The sequence below is a fragment of the Barbus barbus genome, assembly GCF_936440315.1.
Source record: "Barbus barbus genome assembly, chromosome: 28".
NCBI classification, from domain to species: Eukaryota; Metazoa; Chordata; class Actinopteri; order Cypriniformes; family Cyprinidae; genus Barbus; species Barbus barbus.
Genome location: NC_136756.1, coordinates 15,538,869 through 15,554,431, shown reverse-complemented (window position 1 = coordinate 15,554,431; position 15,563 = coordinate 15,538,869). Strand labels below are relative to the sequence as shown.

Sequence of the window (15,563 nt, the reverse complement as noted above, 5' to 3'; positions counted from 1 at the left end):
TCAATGATCGTGTTCTGAATCATTGCCAAGTCAGCTGTATTCCCCACTATTGTGGTTTCAAAGAACAAGAGATAGAATTTATACTGCATGGATGGACATTTATTGGAATTCAAAAATATTTTGATACTGATTTTTGACTTTCATTAGCTGTAAGCTCTAATCATAAAAATTAAAAAAAAAAATATTTTGAAGTGTTTTACTTTACATGTAATGAATCTAAAATATATGAAAGTTTCACTTTTTGATATGTTACAAGAAAAAAAAAAAGTTTTTTTAAATGAATGTTTGTACCATATTCCAATTTTCTGAGATGCACCTGTACTTAACTTTTTAATATTTTAAAAGTTTTTGGTACTGGACAATTTTTTTAAACTGGATTGAATTGTTATATAGAGGTGCTTCTTGCATTGTTACGGTGGGAGGTGGTTTAAGCCGACAAATTCCAGTTTCAAGGGGTATTATACAAGGTTGTCCTTTATCAGGACAATTATATATTATTGCCATTCTTTCAAATATATGTAAAACATTGTCTGGTTTTATTGTTGCTGGTTTCTCTCAGAAATCAAGTATTAGCGTAAGTGCTTATGCTGATGATGTAACAGTGTTTGTTAATCATGGACAAGACATTAAAGCTCTGTCTAATGTACTTTATATGTATGAAAAAGCTTCATCAGCCAAGCTTAACTGGGATAAAAGTGAGGCTTTTTGGGCAGGGCAGGGTTCTCATCAGCAGCGGCTCGCCCATAGAGGGCGCTGGGGCGCCGACCTCCCTGCCAGTTTTTAATTTTTATTTATTTTTTTATTTAATAATAAGTTTTTAATAATCTCTCATATTGAAAAATGATCCGTGTTAATGACATGCTATTAATGGTTTTACTTTAGAATGTGTTTAGAACTCTCCAGAATGATATTTGCATTCACTTCATGTTGGTGTAGTAGTAGCCAATAGGCTGTCTTCCCTGGGCGCCAGTTCGCTCAGCCCTACAGTGCTGGAATTTAAGACAATATTTAAGACATATTTTATATTTATATTTTACCAATCACCGTCGTCGAATTTTATGGTTTGGGGGCGCTGAAAATATCGCCCCTAGTACCTAGATTAGAGCAGTGCACCTGCTGCGCGGGACATTTACCTCAGAGGAGTGCAGTATGGCAGCGCCGGCGACGTCGAGTAGCATTAATGTAAATAAAAAAAAGAAAGAATTCTTAATTCAGATATTTTTGTTTAAAAACATTTTTTGTAAATTTTACTGATTTTAAATGGTTAACTTTTAAGGAATTAATTAGATTAATTATTACTCAATTCTAATTTGTTAAATGTATTTAATAATATTGCTTGTAATCTGTTGCCACAATTTTTAATGAATATATATTCATTTTTATGCTGTTATTCTCTTACTCAGTCTTTCTCTCTCACTCAGTCACACACCACGTTTCACACACATTTGCCATTAAAATAGTGATCTCAATAGGAATGTAACTATGTTTGCTTTGCTTTTTTTGTTTCGAAGTTCTGAGCTGGATTACTGTTTTTCATACTAGTTAAAATGTTAAAAATAATTTTTCTTCTCATACTTGGTGTTCTTCAAGAATGTTGTCCCACGCTTTCTTTGAGAGCCTTCTCTCTTTCTCTAGTATCAACACAGACTCTTATCCATTATCCAATTTGTCTACAGTGAACTTTAAAGATATGTAGTCTACAGCTGGGGATTGATTAAAGAACTAGATTGTTGTATTTCCTATAATAATTTATCGTTATGCATTTGCACTTTTTCTATCTGGACACGGAGCAATAATAAACATGAAACTTGTTCATTATCATTACCTGTGAAACTGTTGATTTCTACATGGCAGTTCAAATAATATTGTCTTTTTAGACCATTGGTATTGACTGGTTTGAGTTATTTTATTGGTATAAGCAAGGGACATGGGTGGCCTAAAATGCACTAGAATGCAGGAAATCACATCTATGAAATTAAAATTTTTATGGGGGAGGAGCCCCCAGACCCCCTGCACAAACAGCCCCAACTAAAATATTTTTCACCAGCCGCCACTGGTTCTCATGAACATTTTTTAAAGTTGCCAGGAAATCTTAAATGGAAAATAGAGAAGTTGAAGATTTTAGGTATTTATTTTGGTTCAAGTGAGTTTCAAAAGTTAAATTGGGTTGGGTTAGAGGAAAGAGTGTGTACCCGATTATCTCACTGGAAATGGGTGCTTCCTCATCCTTTTTTTTCAATTAAGATATACATCATTAAATGCAAAAAGCTAAGAAAACCTCTTTATTAAACAACTGATACCACAAAAGCTATTAAAGCTATCAGACCATAGGTAACAGCAGCCTTTTCTCCTCCAGACCTCCCAAACATTTGATTAATTTCAACAGGATTGTCCTTGTTTGTCCCACAGATTTTCAATGGGATTCAGGTCTGGGCTCTGCCTGGGCCATTCCAAAACTTTATCTTCTTCTGGTGAAGCCATTCTTTTGATGATTTTGATGTATGCTTTGGGTTGGTGTGGAAATATAGAATATATTTAGAAATATATCACGATTTTATCACGATTCTTTGTCATGTTGGTTTTACTATTTTGCAAGTTGTCTGAGCATTACAGACAAACTAATTTCCCTGTTATAAAGACAAAGCCTTTCAAGGTAACAAAAAAGAAAGAATGACAGATATTTAGGTCAAGGTCAAGATCATATTTAGGTCAAGGTCAAGATCATATTTAGGTCAAGGTCAAGATCATATTTAGGTCAAGGTCAAGATCATATTTAGGTCAAGGTGGGCGAAGATAAAAGTCTTTGTTCTTATTTTTTCGTATCGAAGATAAAATAATGACAAAGATACGCATGACAAACTACATAATTTACAAATAATACAAACAGTGCTTTATTTTCAGGTACAATAGGTGTATTTAGCAGGAGCATTCAAGAAATTGAATGAACGAATATAAAAATAAAACACTAGATAGACTGATTCCTGATTTACTCGCTCAAAAGTTGTTTTAAACCTGAATGAGTTTCTTTCTTCTGCTGAACTTGTTTCTTTATTTATGTTCGCCGTATTCTGCAATGCATTGATTGACTCTGTCTGCTCGCAGTTAATAGCCAACCAGCGCAATAATAGAAGTGTCATAGAGTAATTTGCCATATCATGTTCAAAAAGAAGGCATAGAAGATAGAAGTAGATGTAGAGGAGTGGGATGACTTTCTTTTACACTAATTTTTACAATGTTTTTGTAATGTATTAATTATCACTGGCTGTAATAAAAACAAGTAGTCATATCCTAACACTAAGAGTAAATACATGTGGTTCGAATTGTCTGGTGTGGCAAGATTTTTTTAACATTTAAACTTAGACCACATTATTAGATTACCTTTTGACTGCATGAATACACATAAATGACAGCTTAATGATTTTTTTTAGATCTTTTTTATAATATTTTAATATTATATAATATACTATTTTCTTTTTTTTAATACTTTATATATTGAATTTGAATATAATATTTTTTACATATTTTTCTATAATATTTATTTGGCATTTAGTTTTTTTATGTCATTTATTTAATAGTTATATATGCATTATTTTATTTTAAATGGTAGAAAAAAATGTTTTTGACCTCAAAATAAAGCATTTCTCTCTGTATATGGCTGTGGGGACGAGCAGTTTTGTGGTGCTTGGAATTCTTTATAATTAATCAAAAACAAATATTTCCACATTAATGGCTCAAGAAGGTGTAATTGTTCAAATAACACATTGTTTCATTTTCAAATATGAAAAATTGTAACAAAGTGTTTTTCAAGTGTAATATTTCTGTAAAGTCTATATAGGGACAGAAAAATTGACATTTCCATAGAATCACCCCTATATATTTTAGGCTATATATATATGTGGCTATGTTACAGCTCCCCTTTGAAGCTCTTGTGTTTTTCTCCTTTTCCATCTCTCTAATCCTATTCTGCTCACAATCAAAAAAGATTGTAAAAAAAAAAAAAACTGTAATGTATATGTAGGCAAATATGTTGGATGTTCAGTTACATCAAGTTTTTGACACCAGTGCATATTTGACCTGTTTTTTTGTGCGTGCGTTTGTTTGTTTTGTTTTTTATCTGAATTCGAAAAGCTGTGACCCACCTTATCCCCCCCAGATGGACTTGACGTATGTAGTGAGTTTTGATGCTCATTTATAGTCCTTCAGTACAGACAGAGGTTTTGTTTCTTTGTCATATTGTGACGATCCTTCAAAAAGACCTACAAACTCATCTCACAGCATTTGAGGTCAAACTTAAATCAATGTTATCTGATAATGTTAATCCTATTCATCATGCTGTTTTCTTCTTTTGTGTATTGTTTGTTCACCTGGGTAAAATTAAAACCATTCATCATCTATTTTTAGTATATGTTTTGTCCTTTTGCGTATTGCTTGTTCATCTTTTAATTATTCCATTAATTTAAAGTTATGGTAAAGTTTTCATTTTTCTAGTTTCTGTCTTTGTTGCAGAAAGATAAAACTATATGTATGTGTCTAACCTCTGTTTCCTTTGGGATACCTGTTTGGAGAATATTGTGCAGCATATGATGTACTTAGGCTTGCTTTTGCAAAACAACCCTGGTCTGGGAAAAACAACAACAAATCAAAAAAACACTATTTTCCATTTGCGTTTCTGACAGATTTTTATTTAGTTGTTTTTATTTTTATTTTTGTTATTTAATAACTATGTGTGTTCCCTGGGAAGTGAACCAGTGCCCTTGGCGTGATAAACACAGCACAGAATTTCATGTCTTATGTATTGAAAAGTAGACAGTTTTGATTTAATGAATGATCTGTTACAGAACATGAAAAGATCTTGTACTTTTTACTTTGTAATACATAACCACAAACACGCACAGGAATCAGACCACCGAAAGCAAAACAGGATTCTGTTGCAGAACAAATGCTGTAACAATCTTCTGAAATCTATTAGTCTTGAAAAAAAAAAACACCAACAGCTAAAACCTCTGTAGTCATCTTCTTTTTTCACAAGAGATATCAAAATGTGAAGTTAATTTGAACACTATACTTACAGGAATAATGAGAATGTGATTTTTTTTTTTTTTTTTTTGTGTTTATTTTTTCTATACATCTCTGTTTATGTGATGTCTCACCTTTAACTAAAAAGCAATATGCAGAGATATTCTTTATTATAAATATTCTTAATATTCTTTTCGTATCATTTGTTCTATACAAATACAAGGTCTTATGGTTTTGGGGAATATCTGCTACACCTGGGTCCAGTCAGATGAGCATCACAAGAAGCGTTGTAGGTGAAATACAGGATGCCTCTCTTTAATTTACAGCTGTGTGAATGAGTTCCACGTTCAGGGCTGACCACACATCTCCCCACCATATCATTATAAATGACATCAATGTCCCAAACCTCAAATACGAGTTCATGACCAAACTCAATTGATCCAAAATCATAGCTAATGTTCCATTCGGGATCATTATTGTCCATAACCACCTCAGTCTCCTCATACATAAGATTGTACCAAACTTTCACGTAACCATCAGTACGTGTGAAGAGATCTGCTTTCAGGCCTGCGGCTCTCTGTACCAACACTACTAACTTGCCACGGCCGACTCGCATAGGACAGCAGTTGTGGTCCAGATTTGGTGTTTGTGAGCAAACTTGATTCTCCTTGCGATCTACAGAAAGCATGTTCTCTTCAATATACTCAGTTACTGCCCTTTTTAGATTGGCACTAATCTCAGGATCAGCCACCAGATGATGGAGAGGGAAAATTGCATATGATATGACTTCAGGATTGTCATGCAAGCTCTTCATCCAGTTTGAGTATGCTTCAGCTGGGCTTTGGTTTAAAACAAGGTCTGGAAAGTATTTCTCACCTCCCAGCACCTCTGTCTTGTGTGTCATGAAGCCCTGGTAGAATCCCATGCTCATGTTATCTTTAAGGATTTGAGAGCATTTGTTGGAAAGTGAGGCATTAGCTGGAAGGAACCCCAAAGTCACCTTTAACTCAATGTTCAGGCAGTTCTTGATATCGGTCTCTGAGAAGCCCTTCATGGTTGCAAGACAAGTTCGAAAAGCTGTGACCCGCCTCACTCGCCCTCCCAGATGGACTTGACGTATGTAGTGAGTGCCGTAAGTATCTATAGTTCTTTGGTAAAGGGGTTTTGTTTCCTCGTCATATTGTGTCGCAAGTCGCTGGAGGTGTTTTGAGAACTCAGTGCTGAGCTCTGGGTGGTCTGTAACTCTGTAACTGCAACAACAACAAGTCATCTGTCAGCAGATTCTGGCTGTGGTTTCTAAATAAAACTGTACTTTGCCTGAAGTTGTCTTTTTCAAGTGTTTTTGACAGTAATTCGGTCAATGAGGTGATAAGAAAGTAATTATTAAGCATACTCTGGGTTTGTTTTTCAAATAAAACCATGATTTGGCTGACTTGTCAATAGGACTAAATTGTTTGGTCAGATGAGGAATAGATGCTAATCTAAGCGTCTTTGAGATAATGTATCTTCCTCATAATACGCAATCCCAAGTCTCAAAAGTAAAAAATGCACTGATATTGAATTAACAAGCTACTTGCACTGCTGCTTCATTTAAACTACATTAAGATCTTATGAGCCTTCAAATATGTTACTGCAACAGCCAACAAGAATTAACTTGAAATGCATGTAAATTTATAACTTTTTTATCATATCAAGCTGGTATTCTCAAGTCCCTTTATCATTAACTACAAGAAAATTAAGTAGCCTAATGTAAACTGCGATTGAGCAACTGTTTTGTGTATCTCGTTGGATTCAACATGTAGGCCTATGAATTAACATCAACATTGTTAACATCCATTGCTTGTAGTTTCCACCTGGTGGCTGTTTCATAAAACAAGTTTACCAAATAAGCCAGGTTTATTTCAGTTAGTCTGACTTATTGTCACAAGATTTGGTTCAAAATAAGTCAGACTAAGTGAAATAAGCCTGTCTTATTAGATAAACTTGTTTTATGAAACAGCACAGTGCTCTGATATTTTTCTCTACACTATGTAGCTTTGCGCTCTCTAGTGGCTATAAAAAAGATACTGCATGCATCTTGCAGAATAACATTGTTTTGGTTGTGCTTTGGCTCTGCAGCTTGGCTGTGCGGATGAATGATTAGAGATTAGAGAGATTTTGACATCCTAAACCTTAACAGAAGCCTTATTAGCCTTAACAGACTAATTTATGTTATTTAGGAATTCTTAGATCTGAATTTGCCCAACGTAGATGAGATATGAGACCGCCAGATAAATGCAAAGTATGTAACAGGATAAAGATCATTAATTGTAGGCCTATGTGCTTTCTCAGTTATCAAATCATCTAACAATATTGTATGCATGTTCAGAGAGAAAGGGTCAGACTGTAATCATTCTGTGAAGAAGTTAAAAAGTCATTAGAAATACAATGCAAAAAGAGTCATAAACTCAAATGGACTTACCTGTAATATGTGCAGCTGAGCTCATGGAGGGCGAATGTTGCCTTATCCATTGCATTCTGAGATTGGGCAAATTTAGCAATATCTGAACGGCTCCCACCAAAAATTGCCTTTCCTATGTCATCCAGGCTAAGGTCCATTTCCCAGTTGTTATTGATGAGTGATGTTGAACTCTTCATTAGGGAGTCAACAGAATGATGAAGAGCACTAGAAAGCTGTTTGCTGCAGCGGCTGAAGGGACGCCAGTCCAGCACAGCTGAGGGAAGTTTTTGTATTTGCCCTCCCTGAAAGCGGTTCTTGCAGACTGTACAAGTGCCATTATCCATGTGTGACTTCACATTAATCAAAAATGCACCTTTACGGCGCATCCTGACAACATCAAAGCCTTCGCCTGCCAGGTTGTAACCAGGCACAAATGGGGCTTTCTCACATTCTACCTGAGAGCCTATATGGCAAGCTGAACCCTTGTGCCAGTGTATCGAGATCAGAGAAATGCAGAAAAACACGAGGAAAACACAGTGATTCGTCTCCATGATGATGTCTAAAGAAAAAATGGAGAGGGTTCCAATGCTAATAATTCATTATTTCTAAGATGGAAAAAGATGTATGAGGCAATATACATGTAAAGTTTAAATAATAATAATAATCATACTAATGTATGAATTGTATTGTAAAAATCACATATACCTAATCAAAGTACAGAATGCAGTTTAGTTTGTATCATTTATGGCGTCGAAATCTGCTATCATATCTTATCTGTTAAAAAAACATCAGCTCATCAAGTTCAGTTTTACCTACCAAGAGTAGCTTTCATGTAGCAGTCTGTTCCGGATGTGTTATACCACCATATTGACCTACTTCAGAAAAATCCTTTTCTCTGTTCTCCCTTCTAAATTACTGTTTCTTCATGAAATGTTTTTGCTGGAAAAGGAGCACTTTGAAGACTGAGTCTGTGGCATTTGTCGAAGGGAGTGTCTTCCTGTCAGCCCTTTTCTTCTGTGCTGGACAGATTTCATCCGCCTACTGGTTTTGTATAGATTTTTTTTTTTTTTTTTTTTGTGAATACCAGCTGTGCGGTGGGGGAGGGTTCTCATGAGACTTTGCATGAGCGAATTGAAGATGAAGTGCAAGGTCAAGATTAATCAAACAGGACATGTGGATAACAAAATGTAGCATAGGGCCTACTCCTTTTTACTTGCAGTTGCAAGACAATGGATTTTATTAAATGAAAATCATAGGCCTACTCTCAGCATATCGCATGGGAAAGTACTGGTCAGAAGATTTTGAATATATGGAAACACACTAATGTCATGTTTTTATTCATTTATTTAAATAAAATTGTATTTATTTAAATAAAAAAATATATTTATTTATTTATATATTTAGTATATAAATTTTATTGAGGAAAATGCCAAATTTAACATTACAACAGTCCATGTAAATGCCTGAAAAAAAATCTATAAGGATTAATTAAAGTCTCTGTTCATTTCTACTCACTGGTTTTGGTTGTTCATTTGTGTTGTGACTTACGAGAAGTTGAGATGATACTAGAATTCAATACAGAAACTTGTTAAATGGAAGTAGATTTATTCAGCTATAGGCATATTAGGTAGATGAACAGGTAGGCTAGATGAGTGACTTTCCTATTTCCTGTTATTTTGTGTGTGGGTGAGATGAAATAAGACTTGGAAGACATGACATCTTTGAATAATGACTGTTGATTACTCTGGGCAAACAATAACTAGGCTATCGCGTGCTTTGTCGTGTCTTGCAAAAGCAAGTTAGAGCAGATAGTTGGCGCCATCTTGAGTATTAAATAATTTAAAATAGACAATTAACTGGGATTTGGAGATTAATAATGATATTCTTATATTGTTACAGTGTTTGTCTTGTAGTTAATCTCACGAGGATTTTATGTCCTTTTTATTCACAAGGTTAAGTCAGGTTCCTGATCTATCGCATACGAAACGAAGTTAATGACATTTTCTCAGCATATCTTTAAGAACTCTTTATTAGTGACAAAAAAATCAAAAAGAGAGACATACACATATATTAGTAAAATAAAACAGTAGAAAATCATGTTGTATTTAAAACCCATATGAATTTTCCTGAGCTGCTCTAAAGCCCGGTTAAGACGGTAATTGTTTCTCATATAGACGTCTGTAAAAACACATTTACATATCACCTCAGTGATAAAACTCATGAATTCGGATGGTGATTTATTCACAGTGGAGGAGCTAGTTCTGTGATCCTACCAACCAGAGAACGCGCTGCTCACGTGGCCAGTCACATGATTGTCTGCTGTAAATAAAATTAATTTTATTTACAAATGTATTCTTATTATTGTGTAAAATGTATTTTAAAATACTTATTATTATCTAAAATGTATTCTTATTATTCCAAGCATATTTAATTATGTATAATCCTATTTATTATTTGATCTCCTGTTTAAACATAGGAAAATACGCGCTATATAGTTGTATATAATTATACGCGATATATATCCGTTTATAATACACATTTTAAAATTGTATTGCATACCTGCTGCTGCCATAATAAACACCCATTTCGAATGTTTACGTGCTTTTCTTCTCTTTCTGCTCTCACTCGCTGTGCTGGAGCAGTTATGAAGTATTGTTCTTTTAAATACTTAATTTCCAGCATTATATAATATATAGCTATGCAAATTAAACCGAAGTGCAACAGTTACCGTACGGTGTTCGGGGGTGTTCAAAAAGGGTTTAAACGCTGAATTTTGAATCGATTTCTTCTCGTAAACTCAGAGATGTGGATTCGGACGGCAATTAAATTACCACACGACCTTGGTGTTTGTCAAAAAACAGTAGGTAATTCGGATTTTTTTTTATTGGGGTGGTGAGAGAAAAACACAGACGTCCTGGATTCGGATGGCAATTAAATCACCAACTACCCCCTGTATATGGTGAAATTTACTTACGTCCCCCTGAGAAACAATTACCGTCCGAATCGGACTTAAGACTAATTATTTTCGGAGTATTCTTATTTCACAACAATCTGTAAAATAGACTACTGAAACATTTACTCTACAGTCTTTCCTCACGCTGAATAATTTTATATATTTTTCATTTTATTTAATGTTTTTATGACATTCAGATAACAAAAATACAATATATATGTATATATTTTTAGATTTATTCCTATTCTTGGATTGTTAGTTGTAAAACATATGTAAAAAGTTGGCTTTTAAGAATGCTTACTGACTGAGATCACTACTATAACTGCTGTAACTACTGCTGCTGCCAACTATTTCTATGTTTAATTATATTCATTATAACATCATAAATCGTAACCGTAAATCTCTGAACATTCATCTTAAAAAGACTGTTATGATAGTAAGGGTTGAGTGGGGTTTTCATTTGCATTCTCATTGGGTTGTTCTCTCTGAATCTCTATACTGCTCTCGTTTTCACCCTCGCTTTGAATCTCTTCATACCCTCTGCTCAAACTGGTGGCAGAAAACCTCTTTCTCCTTTTCATAAACACTGTGCCTGCAATCACAAGAGCAACCAGAACCATTACCCCAATGGCTACACCAGCTTTTTCTCCTCCAGACATCTGAGAAGATGATGTGTCAAACATTGATGCCATTCGATTAATTTCACCAGGCTTTGCCAATCTCCACATCTTTGTTTCTCCAACTCTCACCCAAGAACGATCACCTTCTGTCATTACAGCTACAGTGTTTGTTGCAATCATGCTGACCATGGGTGGTCTTGTGAATGGTGGGAGGCGGATAGGCATTAAATGACCACCAGTGAAAACACCAGACTGGACACAGTACAATATCTGACAGCCATCACTAATGGCAGCAAGATGTTGGCTGAACTGAGGTGGACAGCGATTTTGACCCTTTGCAAGAGGGTTGCCAGATTGGCAGCTGAAGAAACCAGCAAAAGGCACAGAGAATCTTGTTCCGGCCTCATAATCATTGCTCATACAAACCATCATGCCATTAGACAAAAAGTGTTGGGGAAAGTAGTTTGGAGGACAGCTATTAGATTTGGTCAGTGGGTTTTGCATGCCTGGTCTAAATAGACCTCCAAAAAGATATCCAGAGTACTCAGGGGTTTTCTGAGTTGAGGAACACCAGTAAGTTTCAACTTTTGCACGACGAACACGGTAAGCATCACCACATATTTGATCACAACAAGTAGACAACCATAAGAATCCACATTTGCGACAGTGGCTGTGGCATTCATAATGATTATAACCTCGTTCTACTGTCTCAGAGCGTAACAAGGTGGTGGTGTACTGCTGAGGGCAAGAATAATCACCAGTAGCTGGGTTTTTCTGTGCTGTTTCATCACAGATAGCGTTTCCATCTGATGTCAGTGGAGTGCATCGTTGGTAAACGCCACCAAAGCTAAGATTGGTGACTGGACCCTCACAAGATGCATCATCTACATTTGCTTGAAAGTTGAAATTTTTGGAATCTGGATTTACACAACCTGGAATAGTATTTACTTTATAGTAATGTTCTGCAGCCTGACGAACTGATGAAGCCATTTTATTTACTGTTGGTACTGGGAGGTCTGGGAATGATGTTGGATTCAGAAAATAGTGAATCGGCAGCCCGGAGCGGTCAATAGCCACCAGATTATTGAGTGTACTCTCTTGCCACTTCTGCAGAGTGATGCCTGGGTAGAATAAAGCTCCTCCATGGCTCTGAATTAATGAATATGTGATGTTACCCTGATAACCGCTGGTTTTAGAGGCTCCATTGGATGTATTGCCACCGATATCAAATTTAACTTTGTCAAAAAAGTTAAATCCTGCCGATGCAGTAACAGAAGACGCATCTGACTGACTGTTAGAGATGTAAGACATTTTTAAATAGTCCTCTTGCACCAAAGTGGCACCAGCATCAACACTTGTGATGACATGGGTACCATAATCAAGTATGAGTTTCTCTGACAGATATGTTGCTTGACGAGTTTGATTGTTTTCAATAGCATCTGCGATTTCCTCTGCCTGTCGAGCAAAGCGGGAGTCCAGAGTGAAGTCAGGATACGCCTTTACTGTGTACAGATGGTTACGGACCTGAGAAACAATTTTTTTGTAATATGAGAAAATGAACCAAGCACTGACTATCAGCATTGCAATTGAAAATATTCCATCTTTTGTTTTAAATGATCATTATTTGTTTTTTTAATTTTCAGTATTATTTTAGACGCTTATAAAATAAGGTTTTATTTATTTTGGAATTTTTTGTGGTATTGGTATTTAGATTTTATTATGTCATAGTGTAGGTTATTCAAAAATTACATTTTTACTAATTTAGAAATACTTAAAAATTCTGTATTCATCCTGCTTGTCTATATAGTACATAGAACTCTCAGTATGACATTTTTTACTTTTGTACCTACTTGAACTCGTGTCGTTACAGAACTGTCTTTCACTTGGTGGGTTTTCATACGCTGGTTTTCTGTGGAGAATTTAGCATTGAGCACTGAATAAAAAGAAACATCTGCATTGATGGAACTTGAAGTTGAGCTTTTTTGTTCCAGCCATGACATGATGATCTCAGAGTTTGTTTCCACTCCGCTCACTTTCTGTGGAATGACAAAGACTTCATCTGGAATGAGATAGACACCGTCTTCTGTGGTCTGACACTGGGAGTAACTCAGATTCATCACCCGGCCCATGTCTATGTTGCGCAGGTTATCCCAGCCTCCTCCTGGTAGAACCTCCAGCGCTGATAGACTTGAGTTTTTGCGGCACAAACGAAGTCCATTACTGGGACGAAGGTTGAGAGGATGAAGGTCGCAGACATTGATAAAACAGCAGAGCATCAGCAGACAGAAGGCTCTCGACTCCATGATCAGCAGATGCGTGTTTCACACTACCTTGCAGTGATGTGACCTTCAATAAATGATATCTGGAAGATTTTAGAATTTGGTGAGTTCCTCAATAAAGCAACTTCTGTGTTTCACATCCATCGGAAAATAAAGTCACGAGACTACGAACTTCCTCTTCATAAATTGTCTACCTTGAAATCACAAACAGACAAAAGAACCTTCAACCTGTGTTTTAACATTCAGTTAAACAGTTTTATGGACAGAATGAAACAAATATTTTTGTTGTGCATTAGCCTATTCTTTGGTATATTTATCTATACAATTCTTCTCAGTTTTCTGGGTTTTCATAATGTCCTATATTTTTTTTTGATGATATAGGAGGGGTTGGTTTTTTTTAACAATTCACTTTTAAACAAGAGGAAATGAGATTGTTTGCTGCTTCTTGATTTAGAGCATGGCATTCACAGGCGTTTTCAAATCCTCTTCAGCATGAGAAACATTCAGAAATTGCTGTGGGTGTAGATGAAAAGCCCCCAATAGGTTTCTTTTTCATCATCACTTTTTATCACGTGGTGGCACAGTTTTATGCTTTAGGACTTAGATACAGTAATGCATATACAGTGAGCAGGATATGATGTCATGCTCAAGGGATTCTGTTTTTTTTATTAACAAATAACAAATCTTAAATAACAATTAATATTAAATTCACAACATTAAAATATACAATCTACTGTTTTTCCACAACATTGCAAACCATTCAGCTTTGAGCTTTGTATTCTGTGAATTTAGCCAAGAGTACGATATGTGATGTTTACATTCTCTGAATGTAATTTTGAGTTGATGTTGAAAAGACATCAAATTGACTTCACCTGACATCAAAAAACAGGTCAAATTTTCAAATCAAACTGACGTCAAAAACTTTACATGACGCTGATTTGATGTAAATTGAATGTCAAACATATTGGCTTACATATCTATATAAAACCAATTTAAGTGTGGAATTAACATATTATTTATATTATTATTATTTATATAACTTAATATTTTCAACCAATTACCACTGAAAGAAATTTCCATCCAAACTGAATGTAAAATGATCATCTTGATCAAGTCTTGACTAATATTTGGTGTAAAATTGGTATCAAGGTGCATGCTGGGCAATGTAAAAACTTAATAGAAGCTATAGGATATTAAAAGATGATGTTAAAATAAAGAGCACCATAAATAGCCTTGCTATTTGCTAAACATGCCCCTGTATATATTTGTATATAAAAAATAAAAAGTGTATGTTTTTTTTTTTTTTACAATGCTATAAGCCTTTTCTTTCAAGTTTTCCTCAACCTTTAATCAGCTTAAGGTGCAATCATATACACTTTTTAACTTAACATATACATATGCAAATAAATATATAAAAAAAGCTGAAACACAAGCATATGCAAGAGGAAATTTCATCTTCCCCATTGTACCATGAGCTATTAGTCTGTACAGCAAAAAGTTACTCCAAAGAGGAACCAATATCACCGCTTGACTCAAGAATTTAAACTCCAAGGGTGCATGTTTTTTGCAATGTTGTGGGAATATGAAATATTATATTTTTTATATTTTGAATGTGTTATTGTAATGCATTATTTATAACAAACAGAATACCTTGAACATGATAGCATAAGTTTCTGATAGTCACTGCAGGATCCAAAGTGCTGAAAGTCTATTTAGTCTGTAGTCTACTTCCTCAATAATTTGCACACCCTCAACCTCATTTTATATGAATGCAAACACAAGCACAATCCAAGCACACATGATGTTTTGTCTTTGGCTGTGTATCAAAGTTAACCCTCTACTGCATAGCGTTGCCCTCAGGCATTGGAAAGTTTTTCTTATGCCCCATGTTAAGTGCATGTTAAGAAGACTTTTGTTAGGTTTTATGATTTTTATTTTATTTAGCATGTTCAGAAATTCAGTTTTTATTTTCGTTGCCTCAGGCTAACATTGCGCAATAAGGGGTAAGGAAGTTGGGGTCCACAGCTCCCATCCCTAACCAGGATTTCCCATTATGAGTGACAAAAAGGGAAGATGCAAGGTTCCTGGGTGCAAATGAACACCCAAAGTGATGTGCAAAAAGTGTAATGTGCACCTCTGTTTCACAGCAGAGAAGAAGCACTTCTTGAAGTTTAACATGGAGTAAAATCTCATTCCATGAAGTACATGATGTGACACGACACACTACATCCGGGCTGGGAAACTTTGGTCCTGGA

At 35.3% G+C, this 15,563-nt stretch overlaps 2 protein-coding genes across 2 annotated transcripts; both read right to left on the bottom strand.

Moving 5' to 3' along the window:
• Window positions 1-4,715: 4,715 nt before the first annotated feature.
• Window positions 4,716-8,538, bottom strand: LOC306848120 (perforin-1-like). Its single transcript, XM_079382482.1, has 3 exons — window positions 8,273-8,538; window positions 7,478-8,015; window positions 4,716-6,266 (listed from the first exon to the last, which is right to left on the bottom strand). The coding sequence occupies exons 1-3, from the start codon at window positions 8,286-8,288 to the stop codon at window positions 5,243-5,245; spliced, it is 1,578 nt and encodes a 525-aa protein (XP_079238608.1). The 5' UTR covers window positions 8,289-8,538; the 3' UTR covers window positions 4,716-5,242.
• Window positions 8,539-9,052: 514 nt separating this feature from the next.
• LOC306848651 (macrophage-expressed gene 1 protein-like) lies at window positions 9,053-13,393 on the bottom strand. Its single transcript, XM_079383321.1, has 2 exons — window positions 12,880-13,393; window positions 9,053-12,553 (listed from the first exon to the last, which is right to left on the bottom strand). The coding sequence occupies exons 1-2, from the start codon at window positions 13,330-13,332 to the stop codon at window positions 10,838-10,840; spliced, it is 2,169 nt and encodes a 722-aa protein (XP_079239447.1). The 5' UTR covers window positions 13,333-13,393; the 3' UTR covers window positions 9,053-10,837.
• Between the last annotated feature and the right edge of the window lie 2,170 nt (window positions 13,394-15,563).